The sequence below is a fragment of the Moschus berezovskii genome, chromosome 10 (genome assembly GCF_049115385.1).
Source record: "Moschus berezovskii isolate FMDL1 chromosome 10, NW_MosBer_1.0, whole genome shotgun sequence".
Taxonomy (NCBI): domain Eukaryota; kingdom Metazoa; phylum Chordata; class Mammalia; order Artiodactyla; family Moschidae; genus Moschus; species Moschus berezovskii.
Window position 1 is genome coordinate 68,782,790 of NC_142469.1, and position 19,877 is coordinate 68,802,666.

At 38.4% G+C, this 19,877-nt stretch overlaps 1 protein-coding gene across 2 annotated transcripts in view; it reads left to right on the top strand.

Annotated features, from left to right (window-relative positions):
- The window catches only part of RARS2 (arginyl-tRNA synthetase 2, mitochondrial), an 85,279-nt gene that overhangs the window by 16,474 nt on the left and 48,928 nt on the right, over positions 1-19,877 (top strand). For both annotated transcript variants that reach the window (XM_055433885.2, XM_055433886.2), the window contains exons 2-5: positions 4,083-4,156; positions 9,284-9,386; positions 10,846-10,929; positions 18,301-18,398. In XM_055433885.2, coding sequence (XP_055289860.2) covers positions 4,083-4,156; positions 9,284-9,386; positions 10,846-10,929; positions 18,301-18,398 — 359 coding nt within the window. The remainder of the gene's footprint in view (positions 1-4,082; positions 4,157-9,283; positions 9,387-10,845; positions 10,930-18,300; positions 18,399-19,877) is intronic.

Genomic DNA, 19,877 nt, shown 5'->3' on the forward strand with positions numbered 1-19,877 from the left:
TTTTGGAGCCCAAAAAAATAAAGTCTAACAGTGTTTCCACTGTTTCCCCATCTATTTCCCATGAAGTGGTGGGACCAGATGCCATGATCTTTGTTTTCTGAATGTTGAGCTTCAAGCCAACCTTTTCACTCTCCTCTTTCACTTTCCTCCAGAGGCTTTTTTTAGTTCCTCTTCACTTTCTGCCATAAGGGTGGTGTCATCTGCATATCTGAGGTTATTGATATTTCTCCCGGCAATCTTGATTCCAGCTTGTGCTTCTTCCAGCCCAGCATTCCCCATGATGTACTCTACATTTAAGTTAAATAAGCAGGGTGACAATATACAACCTTGACGTACTCCTTTTCCTATTTGGAACCAGTCTGTTGTTCCATGTCCAGTTCTAACTGTTGCTTCCTGACCTGCATACAGGTTTCTCAAGAGGCAGGTCAGGTGGTCTGGTATTCCCATCTCTTTCAGAATGTTCCACAGTTTATTGTGATCCACACAATCAAAGGCTTTGGCATAGTCAATGAAGCAGAAATAGATGTTTTTCTGGAACTCTCTTGCTTTCTCCATGATCCAGCGGATGTTGGCAATTTGATCTCTGGTGCCTCTGCCTTTTCTAAAACCTGCTTGAACATCTGGAAGTTCACTGTTCACATAATGCTGAAGCATAGCGGGCAAATACACATAGTTGCATGGTGTCACTGACTCCATGGACATGAGTTTGAGCAAACTCCAGGAGATAGTGAAGGACAGGAAAGCCTAGCATGCTGCAGTTCATTGGGGTCGCAGAGTTGGACATGACTTAGCGACTGACAACAACATGTAACCAAATTTACCATGTTTTTTTATAGTGTTTTGTTATTGAAGTACAGTTGATTTACAGTGTTTAATTTCTGCTGTATATCAAAGTAATTCAGTTATACATATATGTACATTCTCTTATGTTTTTCATGATGGTTTATCATAGGATACTGATTATGTCAATAGTTCTCTATGCTATACAATAAGATGTAATTTGTCCATTTCATATATAATAGCTTACATCTGCTAACTCCAGCCTCCCATTCCACCTCTCCTCCACAAGTCTGTTCTGTTTGTCCATGAGTCTCTCTGTCTTGTAGATAAGTTCATTTGTGTCATATTTTTAGATCCCACATATTTGTTGTTCAGTCGCTCAGTTGTGTCCAGCTCTTTGCGACCCCATGGACTGCAGCACGCCTGGTTTCCCTGTTCTTCACCATCTCCTGGAGATTCCACGTATAAGTGATATCATATGTTATTTGTCTTTCTCTTTGGCTTACTTCACTTATTATGATAAATTCTGGTTGCATCTATGTTGCTGCAGATGGCTTTATACTTTTTATGGCTCAGTAGTATTCCATTGTGTGAGTTTCAGTTTTACTCAGGGACGTTACTGATGACGATAGCCTGGGAGACTGCCATTTTCGCAGCTCTGAGTGAATTGCTCTAAAGAGGTAGGAAGAGAAGCCAGTTGAATCATGGTTGTTGGCTAGGGAATGCGTACAGTCAAGCTTACATCTCAGTAAGAGATTACAGCTAATCACAAGGAACAAATGTCTCAGTTAATCATTTCAGTGCTTCTTCAGATATAGGATGATTCAAGAATCTGGATTTATTAAAATATCTTGCTGAGATGTACATCGACCTTTCTGAGGGGCCTGTTTTTCCAAAGCACAGAGTCCCTCATTCTGTTTTTTTGTCGGGTGTGTCGTTGGTCAGCAACTACAGTGGCTAATGACTTAATTTGTGTATAACTGCGTGGTGAGTAACAGTCTTTTTTCAGCAGAGTTTCGATATATTTAAAATAAGCAAAAACATAATAGAAGAATAGGCAGAAGATCTTATTGCTATGGGTAAGTTTGAAAGACATGGCCAAAATAAAACCTTTTAAAGGAAGAAGGAAGTAATATTTATTACATGCTTGTTATGTGACACAATTTTGTTAGTCCTCACGAGAGCCCTAGTTTATTATTAATATATTTGTTATCCCTGCTTTTCAGATAGGAAAACTTCAGCTCATTGATGTAAAATGACTTTCTCAAGGACTCATAGATAGTAAAAGTGGACCCTTTATTATTGATGTAGCTGTACTGGCAGGAACATTTTGCAGTATAAACATGAACTATTACAGTCTTTATTTGGTAAATGCGTTGGAACTGTCAGGCAAGTCTATGCTTCTTGGTTTTTGTCTCGTCACAACAAAGATTTGGAGTGACGGACATTAAAGCCCCCTCGGTGTGTCACAGCTCTTGGGTCTTAAGCAGACTGTGTTATAGCTCTCAGGTCTCGAACGGGCCATGTTATCGCTCTTAGACAAATAAGTGTTACAGCTGTATTTTATTTATAAAATAGCAGGAAAATCCATCTTCGATGCGTGAGGGCACGTGGATCCAAAGATGCAAAGAGAAGAGCGCCCCAGTGCAGGGGTGGGGGGTGCGGGCGGATGTGAGAAAGAGCTCATGCACGTGGTGAGGGGGGAGAGCGCTTTGGCTCCTCTTTTTTATAAGTTTTTTCCTTCCCTCTGGGCTTGCCCTATGCAAATTGGTCTTAGTAGTGCTGTTCTACCTGCAGTCCTCACTCAGGTCCTTGGACCTTCCTTTGACCTTCTTCTGTTCTATTTTTGCGGGCTTTTCTCTTCCTTGTCTTTTAGCCACTGCCATTATGGACTCCTTTTCCCTATTCTAACTACCTACCAGAACTATTTATCCACTTCTGGGCAAGTGTCTTAAGGAAAAAAGCCTTTTTTGTAAAGTATACAGTAATTCAGTTTCTAAAGGCTAGAATTTAAAAATAAGACTGCACTCTGAGATTTAAACTTAAAGAATCAGCATATGCTAGATCAAAGTAAAAATATAGAGTATCCTAAACATAAATGATAGCTCCAGGTCTGCAAGTTTTAACCTTTTTTTATGTTTATGAAATTTACCAATTTCTTTTGATATTAGGATAGATATATTACTCATAATGGGGGTAGTGGCTTTAGTTTTATTCCTCTCCTTCTGAACACTTAGAAACACCTCTGAAGAGGATTAAGATTGCTTCTTAATCTCTTCCAACGTTCTGTTTTTATTCACCCCGTTGCTCCCTTTCCCTTCTCTCACCAGCTGTGACTTGACCATTGCAGAGGCTGCATAAACATTGAGGAATTAGGGGAGAAAGGTGAAGACAGTTTTAAATTCATTGTGACTGTACTGCAGTTTCACTGTTTTGTTTTCATGCATTTCTCGTTGAAAGGATATAGATATGACGTAGAGATTAAATGTATGTTCTGCTTATAAAATAGCTTGTGTTCACATCTCTGCTTTTCTGCTTAAGCAAATTACATAAATTCTCTGAACTTCAGTTTCAATAGTGATCACAATAGTGATCCATGGGATTGTTTTGGAGGAAAACTAGGCATGTAAGAAATCTCTGTCATGTGAGAATCATTCAATAAGTAGGAATGTCTCCTCCAACAAACTTCGACTTTCTGATGAGGACAATAGTTCACAACTGAGACTGTGTTACAGTCAGTCAGTGAGCTTTTCAAGAATGCGGGCAAGTAAACTTGGTAGAGCCTGGGGGTCAGGTTCCCCTCCCACATTATTTATTTGTTTGCTTGTTTAAGTAGCATGAGATTTTGACTTTTATTCACTGCTGTACCCACGACTCCTAAAACAGTGTCTAGCACAAAAAGACTTTATGAATGAATAAAAAGCAAATTATCTTTGGTCCTCAGTGGTTTATCCCTACTCTTTGAAGAAAAGTTTTTTAAATTTACAGATATGAAATTCATCCTTTTTAGTAAACAGTTCTGTTTGCCAATATATTGTCAAACCTTCTTCTCATCCTCAACTCCTGGCAACCACTGATCTAATCTTCAGTCTTAGAGTTTGGGGCTTTCCAGAATGTCTAATAAGTTGAATCATACATTATGCAGTCTTTTGAATCTGGCGCTTGTCATGAAACAAAGTACATTTGAAGCTCATTTGTGTTGTGGTTCAGCATTTTTTTAAATTGTTGAGTAGCATTCTGTTAATCTGGAACAAATATATTAACAGTCTTGCTCTGTTTTGTTCTTTTTCTTTGATTTCTAGCTTTCCAGAGTGTTGGATCTTCCACCAGAAAACTTGATCAAGTCAATATCTGCAGTTCCGATTTCCAGAAAAGAGTTAAGTATAATATATTTGCAATGATCTAGAATGTGTTTGATTTTGTCAGTTAACCAAAAAATGCAGTTACTCTCCAGTGTACAAAATAGTCCTTGAAATTATCCTTAATACATGATTTAATGTGTTATTCCCATGGCTTTAAATAATAAAAATTCTGTACTTTAATACTCTGACGTGGCAGATTATATTAATATTCTCATGTTGTTTTGATGTTTGTGTAATAACTATATGGAAGTCTTTGAGAAATTTGGAATGCGTTTTGATTTAATTCTGTAACAGCAAATAAAAGAACTAAGATTCTAGTTAGAAAATCAGAGTTTTTGAAGAGATCTTAGAGATTAAACACCTATCTAATGCCTAATTACTGTTGTACCATGTTTACTGCTAGGTTTTTGGTGGTTTTTTTTTGGTTTCAGTGTTTTTGCTTGTTTCCATTTGAGGACCCCCTCCCAGTGATAGAGAACTGCTGGTTAGGGCTGCATATAATCCATATAGTTGCTGCTTGGATTCAGAGAGACCTGTTTTGTGAGTTTGGTCGTTCTCACTGACACTTGTTTACCAGTTGACTGGAAAATTTCAATACTTGAATAAAATGCTCTCTCAGTTAATTAATAATGACAAGAAATTAGCTCCATAGTAGGCTTAATGCTTTAAGCTTAAATTATCATTATACTGTTATGATATAATGATAGCATTATTACTATACCATCATGTCCTTAAATATTTTGTCCCCTTAACTTTGTTAGGATTTTAAGACAAAGTAGAACAAATATTCTTTTTCCCAGAATAGGACAAATAGATAAGTGGAAAAGAAAGAGAAAGGCTACATATGGTCTTGTAAAAGAGCATCTTTATTTTTTTTTTTGAAAGGGCTTGCACTATGGAAATTTTTTTTTTTTAATTTAATAAAAGTCATGCAATTTTATTGAAAATTACAAAATATTGCTGAAAGAAATTATCAGAGATAGGTAAATGGAAAAGCATTCCACATTCATGGATTGGAAGACTTACACTATTAAGGTGGTATACTCCTTAAATTCATACAAAAATTCAAAGCAATTCCTATCAAAATCCCAGAAGTTACTTTTGCACAGCTGACGAGCTAATCCTAAAATCCATATGGAAATGAAAGGGACACAGAAGAGCCAAAATAATCTTGAAAAAGGAGAACAAACTGAAAGATTACAAGGTTTCTAATTTCAAAACTTACTACAATATCACAATATGCAGGCCTATGATAATGGCATGAGGGTAGTCATATAGACCAATGGAATACAATTGATCGTCCAGAAATAAATCCTTATATTTATGGTCTATTAATTTTCAATAATAGTGCCAAGACAATCAAATGTGGTAAGAGTAGTGCTTCAATAAACGGTGCTGGAACAAATGAATATCTACATGCAAAAAAAAAAAAAAAATTGTGTTCTTAACTTACACCATACACAAAAATTAACTTCAAATGGATCATACGTCTAAACGAAAGGTTCTATGAGGCAATTATTCAATGAAAAAATACTGATAGAACCATCTAAAATGTTTGATCATTTAATGAAAATTTATAGTTCTGTTGGAAACTTTGGGTAATATTAGAAATTAGACATGTATAAATCATTTAAAATTTTTAAAAGTAGGTTAGCTCTAAGAAAAAAAATTTATAAAAAAGGAAATATAATTATGAAACACTTTATGATTAAACTGTGAAAATGATTACATAGAAAAAATAATATAAGTTGTGGATATTTACTCAGAAGTTTAATATAACTATTTGGAAGGCAAAAGGATGGAAGTTTTATGTGTGAGTTTAATATTATTTTTCTTTTAGAAATATGTATATGAGTTACTCTGATTTTTTTTTTCTTTTTTTTTTAATTTATTTTTTTAAATTTTACAATATTATATTGGTTGGTTTTGCCCTACATTGACATGAATTCGCCCCAGGTGTACATGAGTTCCCCCTCCTGAACCCCCCTCTCACCTCCCTCCTCCCTTTATCCTCCCTCTGGGTCATCCCCGCACACCAGCCCCAAGTATCCTGTAACATGCATTGACCCTGAACTGCTGATTCGTTTCACATATGACAACATACATGTTTCAATGTCATTCTCTCAAATCATCCCACCCTCACCCTCTCCCACAAAGTCCCAAAGACTGTTCGATACAACTGTGTCTCTTTTGCCGTCTTGTATACAGGGTTATATTTCCATCTTTCTAAATTCCATATATATGTGTTAGTATACTGTATTGGTGCGTTTCTTTCTATCTTACTTCACTCTGTATAATAGGCTCCAGTATTTTTGTTAATGTGGTTTATTTAACGTGTTATGAATCTGTTTGTTCAGGTAGTTTGATTCTCTGAATTATATAGGTGACCCTTGAACAGCGTGGGTTTGAACTGCATGGGTGCAGCTATATGTGGATTTTTTTTCAGATAGCATGAACGGCAGTACTTCATGATCCATGGTTGGTTGAAATCAATTGACTGCAGAGCCCCAGTGGGTGCAAGGGTTAGTGTTGGCCCATTGGTGGCAGAGCCAGGTCCTGGAGTCTGTAGCTGCACGGCCCCTCTAGTGGTCCCAGTGTGTCAGCCCACTGGTAAGGTGGTCCTGGGTCTAATGTAACCCTGAGGGTCCAGGAGTAGTGCCAGCAATGGGGGGTGGGGAGGGGGGGATGTCCTGGGCCCTCTGGTGGACAGGACCAAGTCCCAGGGAAGCTTGGGACTCTGGAGGTCCTAAGATTCCTGACTTTCAGCTGGGTGGGGCTATGTCCCTGCCCAGAGATGTACTTAGCCTGATGTGTCCCATTATTGATGCTGACAAGCTGATCAGCAGGGCTGGGGCCTGAAGTAGCTGGTTGTGTGGCCAGGGGACCCCAGGGCCTGGTATAGGCCAGCAGATGGGTAGGGCTGGGTCACAAGACAACTGGCTACAGGGTCGCAGGGATCCTGAGACTAGTGCTGCCTCTCTGTTAGGGAGCTAAGTCCTAGGGTGGCTAGCTGCAGGGCCTGCAGTCCCAGAGCCAGCGTTAGCCTGCTCATGAACAGGGCCACGGCCTTGAATAGTCCTGGGGCTGGTGATGGCCTCCTGGAGGGCAGGGTCAGAGTGACCCAAGGCTGGTGATCGCCCACTGGTGAGTGTGGCCGTGTTCTGACCCGGCTGGCTGAGGTGCCCAGGGTATCCTGGAGGTGGTGTCAGCCTTATGTTGAGTAAGGCTGTCTCCTAGTGGGCTGGCCCACTGGTGGGCTGAGCCATAACTTTTGCTGCAGGGCCCGGAAATCCCAGGGTTGTTGCCCATCCCAGTGAGGAGGGAGGGTCCCTATGACCACTTGTGGCAGCCTGGGGATCCCTTGGCTATTGTCAGCCCATTGTTGGGTTGGGCCATGTACCTGGCCTGGAATACCCCCGAACTGGTGAGGACTGGCTGGTATCTGAAGCTGGGACCCAGCACTAATAAGCTAGAAGGAGCATTTCAAAATGACATTTACTAGCACCAGTGTCCTCATGGAATGAGCTCCCTAAATTGACTGTTGTCAGTATCTCTGTCCCAAGTTGTGCTGCTGTACTTAGTCATCAGTTGTGTCCAACTCTTTTGCGACCCCATGGACTGTAGCCCACCACGCTCCTCTGTCCTTGGAATTCTCCCAGCAAGAATTCTGGAGTGGGTAGCCATTTCCTTCTCCAGGGGATCTTCCCAACCTAGAGATCATACTTGGATCTCCTGCATTGCAGGCGGATTCTTTACTGTCTGAGCCGCCAGGTTTTTTCTCCTAGTCATCCAGTGACTTCAGTGGATAGTTGCTCTGTTAAATAGTTGCAGTTTTTGTGTGGATGCAGAAGGAGGTTAGCTCAGGGTCTTTTTATTCTGCCACCTTGGTCACTGCTCAAGGCTCAGGAAAATTCTTAGTGGTTATTATTGACTAGATTCCTTAATGTGATCAGAAGTTACATAATTTTTTAGACATGTGCCTGGATTTCAAGAATGATAAGGAAGTTATTTGTGCTCTTCTGTTGTGTGTTGAAGTGAAGTCAGAGTCGCTCAGTCGTGTCTGACTCTTTGTGACCCCATGGACTATACAGTCCAGGCCAGAATACTGGAGTGGGTAGCCATTCCCTTCTCCAGGGGATCTTCCCAACCCAGGGATAGAACTCAGGTCTCCCACATTGCAAGCGGATTCTTTACCAGCTAAGCCACCAGGGAAGCCCAAGAGCAGGTGAGGGGGCTAGAAGTGGGCTAGACAGACAGTGGCTCAGCCCACCTGTTCTGCCCAGAGAGTCTCATTCTCCACTTCGTTGCTGAATATTCAGTGTCAGTAATTATGTGGATGTTTGTATATTATTTTTATACCTTGAACAATTTCAAACTATAGAAAATTTATAGAGAATAATGTAATGAACACTCATGCTCACTTTCTAACATGTCAGGTCTTAATTTTTTCCAAATTTTGTTTTTTACAAATCAAACGTTAGTTACTGTTGAAGCCACCTGTATACCATCCTTCTTTAGAGATAACTGCTCTTTGAAGCAAATGATTGTTTCCACTAATCAGTTGCCTAGTTTCTTTCTTGGTTTCTTTGTTTTTGCATTGTTTCATCACCAACCCGATGAAAAGAATGGCAAAGTCTGTCTCTTTAAGGAACTACTGAATGTTAAGATTAGTACTTTTCTCACGTTAAAATTCAGATTTCACCATTTTTTAAAAATTTTGCTTTGGTCATCTGAAGATCAATGAAGAGGCTTAAAAGAAGGAAGTATTTGAAATAGTGGAGGAAGATTTGTAGAAGAGATCAAGAGACTTGAGCTTTCTTAGACTTTTAGGGGAGACAGTGAACTTGCCAGACATCATTTTCCACATTTGTCAAATAAGGTGGTTGCTGTGTGTCTCTTACAGAGATACCATAATGCTACAACTGGGTGATGGAAGAGGAAAAATTTTATAAGATAAAGTACTCAATCAGTACATAGTGATGATATTTTTAATTGCTTTGCTTTATATTTTGAAAGTGTAACTTCTTCTGATAAGATTATATCAGTGTAGAGAACCCAAAGTGGTTAGTCTTTTTTTGTTGTTTTTACTCTGGTAATGTTTTTAAGGTAACAGTCTTTTCCTGTTTCATACCTGTCTTTAGAGAGGTAGCTGACTTCCAGCTTTCTGTGGATTCTCTATTGGAAAACAACAATGACCATTCAAGACCAGATATTCAAATTCAAGCCATGAGACTGGCAGAGAAGGTACTTTAGCACTATTATCTCTTTTGACATTATAATAAACATGTTAAATAAAAAAATATTCTGCAGGCTATATCAGCCATAATAATGGATTTAATAGTGTTTTGTTCAAGACACCTTGGAAAGTATAATTTAAATTTATTTTAGCTGCATACTATAAGGTTAGGATGGTTTTTGAAATTAGCTATGAAACACTCCTCTTGAGCTGACAGTATTCAGTTTTTTGATTAACTACTTACAGGAAGACTTGAGTGTTAATTAAATTTACAGACTGAAGCTGGATGGACTTCTGAATTCAGGAGAACAAGTTTGATAAATTAGAATAGTGGGCTGCAGTTTTAAAAATGAGTTTCTGAGAAGATGAACATTAAAATATGAGAAGAAATGATTAGATGTAAATAGAACCATGATTTCAGAGAAGAAGTGGTTAGATAATTTAATTATCCTCTTTCATTTCTAATTTCTCTGATGGGCTCAGTATCTAAGAGAGGAATTGAAAGGATTGTGGAGAATGACCACATTTAAATTGTTAGTGTTTAATACCTTCAGAAAGAAAAAGGAAGGTTTGGGAGAAAGTTGTTTTGTTTTTGTTTTAAATAGGATTACTACATGTGACACTGAGGAAGGCATGGGCACACTGAAGAGTCCAAACAGTGAAAGTCACTTTCACAGAAAAAAATGTTTAAAGGATCAGTATGATAAAGAGGCTCTGCTAGCTAAGTAAATGTTTATTTGATTACAGAAATCACCCCAAATTTTTTTTCTTTTTTTGCCACAGTGCATGTGGGACCTTAGTTTCCCAACTTGGGGTTGAACCCACAGTCTGTCAACCCAGATTTTTATCAGGAAGCATACCAGGAATAAAATTCTCCTAAGTACAATATTTATTTCCTCTTCCTTCTGTGAGTTCTCAAAAATGAAAACTGGTGGCTCCTCAGTAACAGCAGGTATCTCTTTAACTAAACTTCATGAGTCTCCCAGCTGCTTTGAACATCTAGTTGGTGAAAAATGTAAAGCGTGTTCATTAAAGACCAAATATTTAAATTTTTTACATATTTTATGGGAGTATAAGTTGTTTTAGCAGAGGCCCTAACAGAGTATCATGTTCTATCACTCTTATGAAAAGGGGGTAAAATAAAGAGTTCATTGCATGTTACGGTACGTAAGGTGGGGGTAAAGTGATGGCTCCCTTTTCTCCACATGAGAGAATCTGAAGTGAGAAAATGGGAAAGAGGAAGAGAGAGCCTCTGAATAGAGTAGCATTCCATCAGGGAAGGAAGAAAACATGTGAACACAGTTGTAATGACAGAGCTGGAGAGACCGGCTAAGCCCAAGTCCAGACACGTGACTATGAGAAAGGACACACCTGCTGTCCTTGGAAGCCAGTCCCATAGGATTAGGACTGCAAAACTCATTAGGCCTATTTTATAACATACCTGTTTTACTTTATATATCTTTTCAGCTAAAATGTGATACAGTGGTGAGTGAAATCAGCACTGGTCAAGGGACTGTAAATTTCAAGATCAACAGAGAACTGTTGACAAAGGTAAGAATGGGTTATGGTACAGCTGTTGCACCTTCTCTCGCACCTTCTCTTGCAGCCTCTGCTTCAGCTACAGTGTTTTCCCTCCAGTTCCTAAACTTATCCCGCCTCCTCTTGGCTCAGAACTTTTGCACATTCTGATCCCACCGCCTGGAAATCACCCCAAGTTCAGTCTGCTTATCCTGCACATCTTGATTTTCCCTAGCAGTGCCTTTCTGACCCCTTCATTCATACACACTCTTAACACTGTATATGCCTCCTTGGCAAAACTTAACCGTGGTTGCCATTTCACATTTTTCTTATTTGATGAATGCCTTTGCCCTTTAAACTGTAATTTCCATTAGGGCTTATAGCATCTGGTTTTCTCACATAGCCGGTTCCTAGCACAGCAGCAGACATGCAGTAAGTGCGAGATAACCATTATTAAATGAATCATTGGACTCCATATTGAATACAGGAAAGAAGTACATTGGAAGTACATTGTACAAAGTACAAAGCAGTACACTGAATAAATTGAAAGCAATAGCTGGTTGCCACTCTTTAGTAGCCTGTAATCTATTGGAAGCATAAGATGTATACAAGAAAAACCATAAGACTCTTTTAATAAAACAATATGAATTTTCTTAAAGTGATTGGTACAGTAAGCATGAGAAAGATCAGAGATGGCGAAATAGGATGACCTGAAGGAGTTGGGGAAACCTCAGAGAGGAATTGGGTCTCCGTTGAGTGAGTGTGGCGGACAGTAATCCTAGATAAGCAGTGGTGTGAGACCCTTTGAGTTTTAGCTCAGTTGTACTTTAAAATTTATCATAATGAATTGTTTGGTCTATTATTAAAAAACAACAAACAACGATTGTTGGGTAGGTCAGACTTAGTATATACTGTGGTCTTTAATTGCAAATAAGGATAAAACCAAAACTTCGAATATAGTTTCTTACCAAGGTTATGTAGTTTACAGATATTTACCCATCACCCCTATAATTCTTCTGAAAGAGTTACTGTTTCATGCTTGTCTTTAGATCTTTGAACTTTTTTCTTTTATCTTTTCTTCCACTGTTACTTCAAGATTAAACTTGTTAAACCAAAATCTGTCACAGGGACAAGAAGGAAAGTTGTCTTGAGCTTGTTAAAAAGTGTCTTTATCTTGTTGGGCTCTTGACATTTCATGTCAGCTTAGCAAACCAGTGAATCTAATGTCCCATTTTGAAATAAATGACTCTTTCTTCCCAGTTGCTGTTTCAATATTTGTAGAAGGAGAAAGGCAGCTCACCAGTGTGCCTTCCAAATTTTAGGCCCCTTGATAGACGCCAATATTTTACTTTTTTTTGTTTTCCCTGAGATGGGGAAATGTGCTGTGGTAGATGAAGTTTGCCTTTATAGCCAGCTTAGCTGAAGGAGATGTGGTTTATATTTCGAGGTAAGGCATATATTTTGTTAATAATTTAAAATTTCAATGGTTGTGAGTTTTCATGCTTTGTTACAATTAATCACGAGGTTTTTCTGTGGTATAAGGATGCCCACTAGTTCACTTATTAAAAATATTTGCAAATCCTACTCAGTTGGCAATGCAGGGAAAGAGTGAGAGCTTTGAGGTCCAGCTGCTCTTCCTCACATGGAAACCCTCCCTTCATTATAACAACTTTGAGGATCTGGATAATAACGTGATTTTCATTAAAGGACAAGCAGATTGCTTACAGCAGCCCTGCTCAGTGTCACAGTAAAGATATATCCTAGAGCAGTACCCATAGTTTGAGAAAGGAATATTAAGCATTTTAGCTGTGTTAAAAGTTATGATTTAATAGTAATTCTTATCTGCTCAAAGCCTAATTTCTTCTACACTTGGCTCCATTATTTTTGGGCCTTAAACAATAGTCACTTGTGAGTCTCAAGTTTCCAGATCACATTGAAAAGAAAATTCAACCCTCTCAGGATCATTATAAAACTTTTTTTTTTTCACTTTGAAGTTATCAAGATTAACATGTAGCCAATGATCTATGTCCAAAACTTAATCATCAAACAGAGAATTATGAGTTTGTCATTGCTTACACATGTACAAATTTAGCCATGCATAAAATGTATCTGTTCATGCATTGCAACTGAGTTATTAATACTGGCAGAATCGGGATGATTAAATGTTAGCTTAGGTTTGGGTCACTAATAGCAGTCTATACTGTCTTCATATAAATCATCCTCAAAGGTAGGAGGCTAAAATGTGAAATTAAAAGTAGTGTGAACTGCCAAATCTCTGGGACTAGATAATACATTTTTCAGTGCTTGAAGAACTTATCACTATGAAGAACTGTCACTTTGGTACCAAACTTGTTCCTTAGGCTTCCCTGATAGCTAAGTTGGTAAAGAATCTGCCTGCAATGCAGGAGACCCCGGTTCAGTTCCTGAATTGGGAAGATCTGCTAGAGAAGGGATAGGCTACCTACTCCAGTATTCTTGGGCTTCCCTTGTGGCTCAGCTGGTAAAAGAATCCGCCTGCAGTGCAGGACACCTGGGTTTGATCCTTGGGTTGGGAAGATCCCCTGGAGAAGGGGAAGGCTACCCACTCCAGTATTCTGGCCTGGAGAATCCCATGGACTATATAGCCCGTAGGGTCACAGAGAGTCAGACACGACTGAGCAACTTTCACTTTTCACAGATGACTTTCAGAAGGAACTATAGCTTCAGTTAATAGTTAATTCAGTTTACAGGGAGGAAAAACAGAAAATGAGTTTAACCATATAGGGAAAAAGCAAACAAAATCCTATTTGGGTTTTTTTTTTTGGGTGTACCTTAGAAATACACAATGAATAACCTCATTTTTCATTTCACATACATGCAGTTTTATTTGCCAAATTCAACTGTGCATGCTCTTCCAAAACTTAAGGAAAAGAAAAAAGAAGACTGATTTAAGTGGCTCTAACTTTGCTCATTATTTCACTAATTGAGTTTATGTCAATACGCAGTGGTTACATTCATTTGTAGTGTCAGTTGAACACATGGAAAGAATGAATGATTAAGCACGTTTCAGCTACTGACTAAGGAACTGACCTGTCAATCAAGCAGTGGTAGCTTCATTAGAAGTTCTGTTGAAAGTTGTAGAGAAATACCAACCAATAAAGAATAAAATGGCAAAATTCATCCACAGAAAATGGAATGGTGGTAGGTAAACAGAAAGTACCAGCCAATTGGAACAGTCATTAATTGGCTAAAGCATTCCAAAAAGTGAAACTTTTGAAAGATTTAATTTCTGGTAAGTTCTTTATGTACCTGCATTTACATTACCAAGTACATCTTACCTTTAAACATAAATGTTGGTGAATAGATGGCCCCTAACTTATTTCTCTTTTGTAATATCAGGAACTTTACTAGCTGTCTGACATTCTTCTTTGTGCTCACTAATTCAATAAACTCCTTGCTTATTATTTGCCAGCGACTATATTACTGAAATCTAGAGACAAAATGGCATGTGTCCTGGCCTCAGGAAAGAAAAGCATAAAAAATCACAAGGTAATGTGTAATGGCTAGACATGGGATGAATCATATGATGAAGACATGTATAGGATGCAATCCCAGTGTAAAGAAAGAAGCACATAAATCTTTTCTTTTTTTCCTTCACTCCCTCAAAGTAAATCTGTCTTGAGGAGGCAAAAGATAACCTTGAATTAGGATGAAAATAAAGAATATACTTGGGAGATACGAGGGCAGGCATTCCAGGAAGAGGGGACAGTTGGGCCAGGGTACAAATAAGAATATGGCATTGTTTGGAAGTCAGAAGGTGATTGAATATGATTTGTACATTGGATGGCATGGGAAAGGATATGAAATTACACAGTGGGAAGGGCCTTACATGCTCTGCATAACAGTTTCAGCTTTTTCCTGTGTCATTATTTCCATGGTGTATTATGTGTACCAAAGGTGGCACCTGTTATGATTTTTTGGTATTATGCTAATGAAATTTATTTCATTTTAATCAGTATATATTATCTGTTATTATAGATCAACACTTCTAACTTGTGATTTTTATCAGTATTACAGTGTGCTTTTCAACAAATCAATTTCCTCAAAATTAAAAAAGTAAAAATGATATGCACGTAAAAATCAAACCAGAAACTGGTAAAATCATTTAAGTGGTAAGAAATCATTGAAACCTTTAAACAGAAAGTAAATCATGTCTGACTCTTTTGTGACCCCATTGGCCTTTAACCCACCAGGCTCCCCTGTCCATGGGATTCCCAGGCAAGAATACTGGAGTGGATTGCCATTTCCTTTTCCAGGGGCTATTTCCAACCTAGGGATCGAACCTGTGTCTCCTATATTGGCAGTCAGATTCTCTATCACTGAGCCACTAAGAAAGCCCATCAGTTCAGTTCAGTTCAGTCGCTCAGTTGTATCCGACTCTTTGCGACCCCATGAATCACAGCACGCCAGGCCTCCGTGTCCATCACCAACTCCCAGAGGTCACTCAAACTCCATGTATCAAAGGTAAAATAGTATTTGACCTCAACTGATATATTAAAAAGGGATTTAACATTCATTATTGATTCCAATGAATACATGCTTAAGATTACATATACTTATATGCATACATATAGGGAGAAAGTGAAGAGGAACTAAGAAGCCTCTTGATGAAAGTGAAAGAGGAGAGTGAAAAGGTTGGCTTGAAGCTCAACATTCAGAAAACAAAGATCATGGCATCTGGTCCCATCACTTCATGGGAAATAGATGGAAAAACAGTGGAAACAGTGTCAGACTTTATTTTTTGGGGGCTCCAAAGTCACTGCAGATGCTGATTGCAGCCATGAAATTAAAAGACACTTACTCCTTGGAAGGAAAGTTATGACCAACCTAGACAGCATATTAAAAAGCAGAGACATTACTTTGCCAATAAAGGTCCGTCTAATCAAGGCTATGGTTTTTCCCGTGGTCATGTATGGATGTGAGAGTTGGACTGTGAAGAAAGCTGATCGCCAAAGAATTGATGCTTTTGAACTGTGGTGCTGGAGAAGACTGTTGAAAGTCCCTTGGACTGCAAGGAGATCCAACCAGTCCATTCTAAAGGAGATCAGTCCTGGGTGTTCATTGGAAGGACTGATGCTAAAGCTGAAACTCCAATACTTTGGCCACCTCATGCGACGAGTTGACTCACTGGAAAAGAAAGCCCATAGACCTGATTAAATATGTACATAAGATAGGTGTTACTTTTCTGTTTTAGTTTTTGTAGCAGTGTAGCTGACAGATGATGAGGGTCTAAACCAGAGGAGAAAACTAGAGTGATATGTAGGAGACAGCACGTGCAGAGCTTGGTGATTAACAGATGATTGATTCTGGAGGTTGAGGGAAAAGGCAGATCTTAGGAACTCCCAGTTCTCTGACTTGGTTAGCTGGAGGGTTTAGAATGAAGTTTGTGGAAATGAAGAATGTAAAAGGAAGAGGAGTATGTTCCGTTTGAAGTGCCTGGGAGAGATGCTCACTCCTGAGTTGTGTAGATCAGTCTGTAGCACAAGATTCTGGTAGGTAAGTGGTAAAATCTTAGGACTTTACACCTAGGAGAAGTGTAAGTAAGGATCTAGAAGTGAGAAAAGAGTGCAGTGAGGGAATAGGGGTGGGCATTGAAAGAGGGATCTGCAAAGGAAAGGAAAAGTCAGTAGAATGATGTCACGGCAACCAAGGAAGGAAGGGTAGTTTCAAGGAGGAGGGAGTCGTCATCCACCAAAATGATGCTTAAAAGTGGTTACCCCTGGGGAGGCAGAAAGGGACAAGCATTAGAGCAGACTTTAACCTTATCTTAATTTGTTTGGTTTTTTTACTTTTACAAAAAATGAATTGATTAATAACCACAACTTAAGTATTCAGCTGGGTTGACATTTAAAATACTGATTTTGAGAGCACCTTCAGCGAAGTAGTAGAGAAAGAAACTAGTTAGCAGGTGGGTTGAATTGTCAGTGAATGCTTTGGAAGTGAAGCACATAAGATAGTCTTAAAGTTTTTTTGTTTGTTTATGCCAGAGAAATCAATTATTCAAGAATCATTTGTTAAAAGAATTCTAGCTTATTGCTACTACCTTTTTTGGAGTCTGCCACCCCTTACATAAAAAGGGAGAGAAGGTGAAAAGGACGGATAAACCTTAACCTCCGAATGATCCAAGTACCTAAAACCTTTACCGCCCTACTTGCAATCTTGTCGTGACCCATATTCTTGGAGTAATAAACACTGAATCAGTCCTTCGTGTGCAATAGACAGTGCTGTAGTTGATGTCTGTATAATCCTTTCTCTATAGGGCTTAGTTAGTGCACAGTGTCAGTGAAGGATTTTCTCTGTGTCTGAACCTTAATTTCTGAACCTAGTTCTTGCATCAGTTAAATGGGAAATGTTGCCCATTTCAGGATTGTAAGGCTTAAAGATAACATAGAAGCTTCTAGACTTGAGCCTGGCATTCTATAGAGGCTTCTTAAAAGTGTTGCTTTGTTGCCTCCTACTGCCTTTCTGCCTTTTCGATTTCGTGACTATCTTAACCAGCTCTAACGATAAAATTCTTCATGTCAGAAACTACATTTTTAGGACTTAAAATCCTGTTTGTGGAACAGAATCAATATAAGAGTAAATAAAAATCTATCAGTCATTTCAAAATCCTACAATAAATAATAAATGCATCATCACCCTTAGCAAAACATAAAGTATGAATTTTGTAACCTATATAGTAATTCTGTGGTTAATAACTAAAAGTTAACCTGGTATATGTTTTGACAGTTTCTGTGGTATTACCTCATTTCTTACTTATGTAGCCAGGAGGCACTTGAATTATAATTTTTTAATTGTTTTCTACCATTACTGAGATCATGAGTATCACAGAAGTAGCAACACCATGCTGAGTTAACACTTAATCTGTGGAGTGAGCAAAGTTTTTGTAGTGTGACCTTGGGAAAGTTACTTAACCAGTCTGAGCTTCTGTCTCCTCGCTTGTAAAAATAACACTTATTTCAGGGTAGTTGTGAGGAGTAATATACATAATACATATAAAATGTTTAGGACACTGCCTGGCTTGAAATCTGCATTCAGTAAATATTAGATGCTGCTTCTAGTATTATTGTTGCTATTTGCTATGGGACTTTTGGCAGTTACCTCTCTAAACTTCAGTTTCTCCATCTGTAAAATATCTACATCACTGGATGCTGTAAGGATGAATAGACATGATGTTAACTTGTGTCATGACTGCTCTGATTAGCATTAGCGATCAAAGAAGGCAGTGCTGCTAACAATGCTGTAAAATTCTCAGCTCCATAAATTAGAATGAGAAAATTAGCAAGAATTAGTTCCCAGTAACAAAGTAATTAAGAAAATTGCAATTTTTCTGTATCATTAAAACCCATACCTTTTACTTTTCAGACAGTACTGCAACAAGTGATTGAAGATGGCTCAAAATATGGATTAAAAAGTGAACTTTTTTCTGGCCTCCCCCAGAAGAGGATTGTGATTGAATTCAGGTGAGTACCTACCGATCATATGCGTTGGTTGATCAACTGACTGGGCAGGTGGATATTTTACTGTTATCATCTGGGTCTCACAAAATTACACATGGAAAAATGAAAAATCAGTGAGATTATGTAATTAAAGTCACAGTGAGTTGATCATTAAACCATGAATAAAACTTTTTGAACTTTAATTTAAAAACTACCTAATGGTTATTATGGGTTTTTTCCTTTATTAATTATGTATTAATAGATTTTTTTGTTTTCTTAGAAGATCTAGTTCTTCATTTTAGTAGACTCTTAAGGTACATATAATGGTTACCATCATATTAAGAATTGCAAAGTAATATAATTACCAGAAAACAGGCTTTGTTGTGTTTGTGACATATGTGTATGTCTTTTTAGCTTTATTGAGGTATAAATGACAAAATTATAAGGTAAAGGGTACAGCATGATTTGATATATATATATAAACACATACACTGTGGGAGGATTTCCCCAATTGAGTCAGTTAATAGCTCTGTCACCTTACATATTTACTTGTTTGTGTGAGAACATTTGTTCTACTTGTTTAACAAATTTCAATTATACAAGACAGTGTTATCAACTATACTCACCACGTTATACATTAGATCCTCAGTACTTATTGTCTTATAGCTGAAAGTCTGAACCTTGTACCAACCTCTTCCTGTTTCCCCTAGCCTCCAGCCTCTGACAACTAATTCTCTATTCTGTTTCCAAGAGTTTGACTTTTTAGTCTTTAGATCTGACATTTAAATGATAGCACACAGTATTTGTCTTTGTCTCTCTGGCTCATTTTACTTAGCATAATGCCCTACAGTTTCATCCGTGTTGTTGCAAATGACAGAATTTCTTTCGTTTTTAAAGCTGAATAATATTCCATCATATATACATACCACATTTTCCTTATCCATTCATCTAGTGATGGACACCTAGGTTGTTTCCATACCTTGGCAATTGTGAATAATGCTGCAGTGCACGTGGGAGAACAGATATCTCTTCAAGATAATGATTTTGTTTCCTTTGGATATATGCCCAGAAGTGGGATTGCTGGTGGCTCAAATGGTGAAGAATCCACCTGCAATGCGGGGGACCTGGGTTCAATCCCTGGGTTAGGAAGATCCCCTGGAGAAGGGTGTGGCAACCCACTCCAGTATTCTTGCCTGGAAAATCCCCATGGACAGAGGAGCCTGGCAGGCTACAGTCCATAGGGTCGCAAAGAGTTGGACATGACTGAGTGACTAAGCACATACATACTCAAATTATCCCAGATCAGGCTCCTTTATTCTCTCTGCATGTTCCCTTAAGTCCTGGTGTACTTTCTTTTTGGCATAAGATGTTTCAGTCTTACTCAGACCTGGAATTGTCCATTTCCCCCAAGAAGTCCTAGTTCCCTTTTTGTGAGGTAAGGTATTTAGAAGCCAAGTTCCGGCTATAGGAGTGCTTATTACTACTGGAACTCAATTTTTACTG